At 36.1% G+C, this 8,412-nt stretch overlaps 3 protein-coding genes across 4 annotated transcripts; 2 read left to right on the plus strand and 1 right to left on the minus strand.

The window, feature by feature from the left end:
- Nucleotides 1–1,854: 1,854 nt before the first annotated feature.
- On the plus strand, nt 1,855–3,918 carry LOC110848850 (succinate dehydrogenase [ubiquinone] iron-sulfur subunit, mitochondrial). 2 transcript variants are annotated; one of them, XM_022096194.2, is made up of 8 exons: nt 1,855–1,992; nt 2,061–2,149; nt 2,209–2,325; nt 2,412–2,486; nt 2,604–2,806; nt 2,902–3,097; nt 3,205–3,429; nt 3,509–3,918. In XM_022096194.2, the coding sequence occupies exons 3-8, from the start codon at nt 2,269–2,271 to the stop codon at nt 3,614–3,616; spliced, it is 864 nt and encodes a 287-aa protein (XP_021951886.1). In that variant the 5' UTR covers nt 1,855–1,992; nt 2,061–2,149; nt 2,209–2,268; the 3' UTR covers nt 3,617–3,918. The 2 variants fall into 2 exon arrangements, with proteins under 2 accessions (XP_021951886.1, XP_021951879.1); XM_022096187.2 differs by having other exon boundaries at nt 2,259–2,325.
- Nucleotides 3,919–4,220: 302 nt separating this feature from the next.
- On the plus strand, nt 4,221–6,102 carry LOC110842387 (peptidyl-prolyl cis-trans isomerase B). Its single transcript, XM_022088120.2, has 6 exons — nt 4,221–4,503; nt 4,725–4,876; nt 4,958–5,016; nt 5,355–5,447; nt 5,536–5,627; nt 5,701–6,102. Exons 1-6 carry the CDS (start codon nt 4,336–4,338, stop codon nt 5,833–5,835), a joined length of 699 nt encoding a protein of 232 aa, XP_021943812.1. The 5' UTR covers nt 4,221–4,335; the 3' UTR covers nt 5,836–6,102.
- An 18-nt stretch (nt 6,103–6,120) lies between these two features.
- LOC110842385 (pentatricopeptide repeat-containing protein 2, mitochondrial) lies at nt 6,121–8,408 on the minus strand. Its single transcript, XM_022088119.2, has 9 exons — nt 8,135–8,408; nt 7,809–8,052; nt 7,668–7,730; nt 7,340–7,574; nt 7,150–7,255; nt 6,988–7,070; nt 6,807–6,920; nt 6,518–6,622; nt 6,121–6,447 (listed from the first exon to the last, which is right to left on the minus strand). Exons 1-9 carry the CDS (start codon nt 8,211–8,213, stop codon nt 6,271–6,273), a joined length of 1,206 nt encoding a protein of 401 aa, XP_021943811.1. The 5' UTR covers nt 8,214–8,408; the 3' UTR covers nt 6,121–6,270.
- Nucleotides 8,409–8,412: the final 4 nt, after the last annotated feature.

Raw genomic sequence — 8,412 nt, forward strand, 5'->3', positions numbered from 1 at the left:
CAAATAGAATAGTTCAAAACGAAGAAACTTTCTAAAAAAACACAGCGCTGGCTTCATTTATCTTTATGAACTGAAGTAGTTTTACACAAATTATCAATAAGTTAAATTTTATAATATTTAGTATATTAAACACAGACACATATACATTAAAAATATAATTATTCCAAGTAATAAATAAATGCATGCGTGTAATGTAATTCCTGCAGTTTCTCTCACTCAGGATCAGCTTTCTCTCTTTCGAAAGTGGCGATGACCACACAACTCGGACCCAAACTCACCAATGTTCAAAAGATAAAGTAATTGGATTGGTTTACAGTTTACCGGAGAGAAGTAATTTTCTTCTTTTTCAGTTTGTGTACGATGGTGTGAAAAATTATTTCAGTCGAGAAGATCCACTCGTGTATTGAGCGAACGGACGTTTAATATCAAAGTTATTTCGTTCTCTATTGCAATCATTCTTCTTCTTCAATGCAGGGAATGTTCGTGGCAATATCAATTTTGTGTATTTTCGATGGTGGTGACGAGTTGCCAGAAAATGCAAGGAATTTCTTTTGGTGGTCACATTCATCTATACGAAAAATAATAATGCTTATTCGTTCTTTGCTCTTCTTCCCTTCCTTCCTTCCTCCAACTTGGTCATATTTACTTTCATTTCCCTTTCTGTTTGGCAACGGAGAGACACGATGACGATCTCTTCAAATGAGGAATGAATCCATACGGAGATGATATAGGAAGATGATCATATCAGATCAATAACAATAACTGTGAAATTATGATAAAATATAAATAGAGTGCAGATCAGCCAAACAGAAAGGTTAAAGGCCATTGAAATTTCTCACTGAATGGTTGCGAATTCAATATTTTTGATAACAAAATAGTCCAAGGACAAGAAGAATTGGATAACCACCGTCGCGTACGTTAACTATGTACTATATCCTACTATTATTATAAGTAATACACTATTACATACTACAAAAAATAGGCATGTACTAGGAGAGCATCTTGAGATTCTTTTGGTGCGATTGACTGGACTATTCACTCACTGAGGAGGAGGCAGTCTGAAGGAGAAAGGCCGAGTTTGAGCTTATTTATTCTTCTCTGTGTATTTCTTTTTATGAATTTCATCTTTAGGTTCAACTGTGCGAAAATCATTTCTCATCTCCTCTCCTCCTACCCTTGTTCTTCTTCCGGTGATTGGGAATAGGTTTCCTGATGCGTGATGACCCAAGAAATTGAATATGGTGATATCAAGTTGAAAATTCTATTAATTAGGTTATCCTCATCACGCCAAAACCAAGTGCATGGTACGTACAAACAAAAGGAAAAAGAACTTTTACATTTCTCATATTATGTTGCACCTCTGAACTGAGGGTACATATTTCAACATCGGAAAAATCGAATCCACTGCAGAAACTGCTTTGTTCCTGTGACTCGTGAGCTAGGGAGAGAAAGTGAAGGCCAGACTTATTATCCTGCTGGGCTGGGAGCGCAAGTGATGCAAACGCTGATCTCGCAGCAATCTGTGACATGGACGCCGCCGGTGAAGCGACACTTGGAACAGGCTCGCTCTCTTTTTAATAACAACATCCACCAGTTTTCACCACTTTTCTGCCTAGAAGCTAAAGATCACAAGGTCCTATCCTACATGTGCGGTGTGGGTGTCCACAAATATATTTGAATTCCATTGGGTGAAGTAATTGGCTTTACTTTTATGCTGTTATACGTGTGAATAAAGATGTTTACCAATTCGTAGCAGGGCATAAATTGAATATTCTTGCAATAATTGCAGGTTGCACTCATAGCGTGAGTTGTATGAAGGAATATGCAATTGTGAGAATGAGAATGAGGGTGAAAGTCAGCGGTGGTGGAGCAGAGAGCAGAACCCGGACGACACCTTCCCATTCACGTCAGAGACTCACTTTGGGAAGTTTAAAGTGAAGGAGAAAGCAGCAGATCTTTACACAACAAGGATCAAACAAATTCGATCAACTGGTACACAAGAATTTTGGCTCTTTTCATTTTTGGTATTTTAAACTAATTTGTATGGCTGGTTCTTTTAGACCCTTGTTGGGACTAGTCATCCAGCGGTATTACATTAAATAATTGTACCTGCTCTGGTTAATTTGACAAAGTTTATGTTCTGCAATTGGTAAGAACCGTTTTCCCTTGATGCTTACAATTTTATTTAATGTAATGTTCCAATAATAGGCTTTGTATGCGTTAATCTGTTATCGTGTAATTGTTTTTGGTAAAAAAAGTGGATAAACAATGATTTCAACATCAAAACTTGTGTGTACCACTACGGGGAGGTTTGGTTCTATTGTGGTGAGTGTTGAATAAGGAGTCAAATTATTCTTATCTATGATAGTTTTGAATTATAATTAATCTTACATTTATATCATGTATAACAGGTCCGAGGAAGTGCTACTGCTACAGCGGCTGCTGCGTCAGCCCCACGATATAAAAAGTTTGCAATTTACCGATGGGTAAGCATTCTGAAACAAGCATTCTGAAACATATACCAACTCGCACTTGCAGTCTTTTCTTGTCATGAGAAATAGTATTGACAGGCTACACTTAAATGTTATTTAATTATACTTAAGGACCCAGACAAGAAAGGTGACAAACCTCGGCTACAGACTTACGACGTCGATTTGAATGCCTGTGGCCCCATGGTACTTGACGCATTGATCAAGATTAAGAATGAAGTAGATCCGACCTTGACGTTTAGAAGATCGTGCAGAGAAGGAATTTGTGGTTCTTGTGCCATGAACATTGGAGGAATCAACACCTTAGCGTGCATTAGGTCTGTGAGCAATTAGCTATGATTAAAAAATGTCATAATTATTTTAAAATAGTTCATTTAATATAATTTATTGAAATTTTTTCGTGATCTCGCAGTAAAATAGATCCAAGTCCCAGTAAACCGGCAAAGATCTACCCACTGCCCCATATGTATGTAATCAAGGATCTGGTACCAGACATGAATAATTTTTACGAGCAGTACAGATCCATTCAACCTTATCTTCAACGTGCTGATAATGCTAAGCCTGGGTCTGCTCAATTGCTCCAAAGTGTTGATGATAGGAAGAAACTGGTAAGAAGGAACAGAAAAATTATCCAAATTGGTTATGCAAATATAAGCTTTTCTTTTATACAAAATAAGAGACTTATGAAACCATCAATTTATATTTTTCTCTGTAGGATGGTTTGTATGAGTGCATTTTATGCGCTTGTTGCAGTACATCTTGCCCATCATATTGGTGGAATGGTGATAAGTATTTGGGGCCGGCTGTGCTGATGCAAGCTTATCGATGGATTATTGATTCTCGTGATGAGAAATCGAGAGAGCGCTTAGACAAGATGCGCGACCCTTTCTCGGTGTATCGATGTCATACTATTATGAACTGCACTAAGACATGTCCAAAGGTTTGTAATTAACTCAACTATAAATGAACATTATTTAATGTATGTTAAGGCTAACAATTTAAAAATTATGTGGTTTCAGGGATTGAATCCTGGAAAAGCAATTGCGGAAATCAAGAAATTACTTGCTGGTATTGCAACAAAAGGTAAACCAGGCCTCGAAGGGTCTATTAAATTAGCTGGTCCATAAAAAAAGTATTCGAGAGGAGACTATGCAATCAGAAATAATACGAGTCTTGCCTACCACATTAAGTAAAAGATATATTCCTCAAATTTTTAAATTCAGGCAACAATGTTTGTGCATTGTGCAGCTGAACGTAGAAAGCATAAATATGTTATATTGTGTATTATGCAGTTTGACAGAGCATGCCTAGCCAGAATCCAAATTATTAGATGATTAGTAAATATTAAATATTGGTAACATCTCTGTCTATACTAGTACTAGTACTAGCTGCTAATTGGTCTACAATAAAACTGAATTATTTAAAATAATCTGAACTACGTACAAATCATTTTGTCTGTATAGTGAAAACATGTAACTTATAAAAACAGAGTATTCATTTAATCATGTAATGCAGTTGGGTTATTTGTGGTTATTTATGATAGTATAATCATTATCTTTTTATTCTGTCAACTTCTCGACAGGTATTTACTTTATAATTCATCATCATCATTTTTATGATCTGCATTCTGCGGGGCAGGATAATGTTTGTAATACTTTTAGTAATGGTGGTGGTGAGATTGAGAGAGTGATGATGATGCCCCATTTGGAGGGGACAAGAAACCGACGAATGAAAATTCTCCACACGGAAAGCACTCGAATCCACTCCGCTTTTTCTCTCTCCTGCCTTTTTCGCCTGTCTTCAACTTCGTACAAGTTCAGTACAACTTTGTTCCTCTTTGGTGTTGATGACAACAAGGTTGTTCTTGTCCCGTTTGATAAGGAGCAGCAGAACTGTTCGAATATTCATCGTCTGCAATATGTTGGTCGTGTCGGCGCTCGCTGTCTACCTCATCCTCCTGACCACCGGAGTGGTTGACGCGAATGAGAAGAAAGGACCCAAAGTTACCGATAAGGTAGGTCCCTCCACCATCAAAGTCTGACAAGATTAAATATATTGATGTATAGTATAGATAGAACATCAAATGGAAAGCACTATATTTTTCAAACAACTAGACGTCAAAATAACTTTTTTCCAGTCTGTCTGATGGAACTCTTCTCTTCACTTGTCCATCTTGTTTCATTTGGTAAAAAGTATAATTAAAGCTATATATGATCTTGCTGTGTATTGTTTCAGGTCTGGTTCGACATACAAATTGGGGATGAAGCAGCTGGTCGCGTTGAAATCGGCATTTTTGGAAAGACAGTGCCAAAGACCGCAAAAAATTTTATTGAATTAGCTCAAAAGACTGAGGTGGGTGAGGGATACAAGGGCAGCAAATTTCACCGGTAATCTAAAAGTTTTTTCCATCAATTATGCAAGTATGTCTTGTATGTATAAATAAGCTAACCTGTTTTTTTTAATTTCAGAGTCATCAAGGATTTCATGATTCAAGGAGGAGATTTCACGAAAGGAGATGGAACCGGTGGTAATTTTTTTATCTAAATTTAACAAATGTTGAATGTTCATGTCGACCACCATACGTCATACGTGTCATATATTGTATGAGTATGCACTTTCGATCAGATTTGACTCTATATGTATGAGTTTTCTCTTTTGCAAGAGTGCTAAATTAATAATGGCAGGACCCCAGCCTTGATTTTCATGAATTTTGTGAAATGAAAGTCCTGGCCCATGTCACATTCCTGAACTGTGGATCAGATCTTTTTAGTATTTAGTCAATTTTAGTCCCACCATATTTGTGATATCTAAGGTTTGTTATGAAACAAAACGTCACTAAAAATATTTTTTGTTTTTTGCTTTAAGGTCGAAGCATTTACGGAGAAAAGTTTGCTGATGAGAATTTCAAGCTCAAACACTACGGATCTGGATGGTTAAGTATGGCAAACGCTGGAAAAGGTTCACAAAGTTACAACTTACTAATTTAAAATTTGGTTTTAGAATTATGCCTTTGGTATTGTTCGTTAATCATATTGAAATTGTACAGATACTAATGGATCCCAATTCTTCATTACAACAAAGAAGACTCCGTGGTTGGATGGAAGGCATGTCGTTTTTGGAAAAATCATTAGTGGCATGGTATGATAAAGATAGGATATTATTTTGACTTTAGAAATGAATTACTAATTGAACTTTATAAAAATCAACTTAGGATGTAATTCGCAAAATTGAGGCTACGAAGACCGATGGCCGAGATAAGCCTGAACTGGATGTGACGATTGTTAATTGCGGATCCGAAGAAATTGCTGAGCCCTATTCTGTTCCGAAAGAGGATGCCGAAGAGTAAAATCATACAACTGCCTCAAAATTTTGTAAATTCGTGCAAACCAAAATTAAATCTAGTGATAATAATCATATAATATAGTTACTGGGAATACTTGTGGTACTAGTTATTAAGCAATATAATACTACTGATTTCATTTAATGTCAACTACACTTGCTTAAAAACTGTATTGTTATTATTATTGTCTTATTACTCTGTTTTCGTTTCAACTACTGCACATTATGTCTAGTGCATAATTTGAAATTTAATAAAATTGGGTATCTTTATAAATATTTGTCAAGTCTCAAGTTCTTTGTTCATCAATTAGAGATGTAATTTATTAACTTTCGTTATTAAAAATCCTACAAACTTACGTAATGCAATATGGCAGATCCGCCACTGACTATTTATCTACATGAATTATGTAGCAATATTTATTTTTTGTATAAATTTTTATAATCAATCAGAGCGGATGCTTTGTCGTTCTCGTTCGTACAAAGGATTTCTTCTGGGACGCAAATCAAGGCTTTGTCCAATGCGAAAACTTCGTTGCATTGATTGACGTTGTTGGCCTTGTGGGAATCGCCTGTCCGCGTCGGGTGCACTTATGTCAGCATCGAGGATGCTTTTTAAATTCTATAAATTAGAAGAAATTTAAGTAATCAAAAACCTGTAATTGGTAAAAAGTAGAAGCAATATTACACACCTCTGAGATCTGACCAGTTTCCTTCAGGGCTTTCGTTATTTTCTCAAATTCGACAGTAACTTCCTTGTTGTTAGCCTTCGCTACAGCTTGAGCCACCTTCTCCAACTAAAACATTAAGAAATAATCAATTAGATTTATCGATAGGAAAATAATGCTCAAACACTTAAAAGTGTTGTAATAAATAAGTCAGGTGTTATAAATTAATGCTTTCACAGAACGTCAAAGGTGTCCTAAGAAGTCATCATTCAGAAAATTTCTAAACGTGGGAAAGAATATTACGTATACTTACTACATCGGAGCAGACGGTAGATCTTTTTTCTCCTGTTGGATTGTCAACTTCAATAGACGTTCGAAGAATAGGCAAACAATCTTCAGGTCGGCCAAGTTCACTCAAGCTCAACAACTAAGAAGTTAGGAAGAAGCCAATATATTTTATACAAGACAAAATTCTATCAATAATCTGATCAAACCTTCAGATTTCGGATAGTCACATAATTGCTGACACCGGACAAGGATAATATTTCTAGTGCAATATTTGGAGCGTTTTGATTCACTATTAATAATGTAAGAGTTCGTTACTTTAAAGTTGTTGTTGCATGATTTCATAATTTTTTGCACGATATGATTATTACCTGCAAGACCAGCAGCATACGTTACAAGACGTCTGACAGGTAGTGCGCCTACTGTTTTCATTTGCTGCAACAAGCTCAAAGCGTATTCGTAGCTTTGTACAGTATTCTGTAATTTTAAATAAACAGTACAACTCATAGTCGGCAAACACTTTGTATATAATATTAAAAACACTCGAGTTTATTCACTTACCAGTTTATAACAACTTGCAAATACGATTACCAGAACATTCCGAGGATATTTTGTACCTTGAACTTGTTTAGATTTGACAATTTCGAAAACGTCAATAACTTCTTGGTACATTGCGTTGTTGTATAACAAGTCGCACAGAACTTGGTACGTGGCTAGCTGATCAAAAAATCCTTCCAACTCTGGATCCTTGAATGCCTGAAGGGCTTGGGTTGGCTGGTTCAGGAAATGATACATTCTAGATGAATTTACAAAGTATTTATTAAGTTGCATTACATAATAATAAGTCTGGCGTGGTGGCGTGGGAAAAGGGTTATTTGCTTATACTAACCTCATAACGACAGGTCCAAAAACAAAATTTCCAAATCGTAAATGACGGTTTTGTTGGTTAAACCTACATAGTGTTATTTAAATAATGTGTTGCACTAATAACTTGAACTGAAATTTTTGATAAATATATAATCGATTGTACCGCTTCATCATTTGAAGAACAAGGGCCATATCTTCCGGATTATCTTCAATCATATGGACCATGTTCTTCAAATCTTCTGTAAATATCATGTTTTTAGACCCAGTTGTGGAAAACTCCTTCATCTTCTCCCTGAATTTATCCGTCATTCCAGCAAATTGTTGAACTGTTCTTTCCCTTTGTTTCTCATAACCATCAACGCCTAAGGCTTGGACAGCAAACAGAGTTCGGCAACCACCTAGCAATGCTAAATTGAGCAACAATTATTACAAATGTTAATAATAATATTCAATTAATTCCTTTTCCAGCAATTTTTGAGTCTGACTTGCCTGGTATCTTTTGGGGAGAAAGGAAAACGGAAGAGTTTAACAATTTCAACGAAAGTGTTCTGGAAAGTGAAAGTGCCATTGTAGATTTCGGTCTTCAAACCTTGCACTGGTTTTATCGGCGTCTAAAAATAAAAATTATATTTCTTGTGAAGGTTTGTCAAAATTTTTTACTCAAAAACGAGAATGAAGATAATGTCGAAGAATGATGAGAGGCGACGAGTAAGGGCGAGAACAAGCACGCATTCACCGGTGAACCGCGAGACGTCTCGCCTTCCCCC

Source organism: Folsomia candida, unplaced genomic scaffold (assembly GCF_002217175.1).
Source record: "Folsomia candida strain VU population unplaced genomic scaffold, ASM221717v1 Fcan01_Sc001, whole genome shotgun sequence".
Lineage (NCBI taxonomy): Eukaryota > Metazoa > Arthropoda > Collembola > Entomobryomorpha > Isotomidae > Folsomia > Folsomia candida.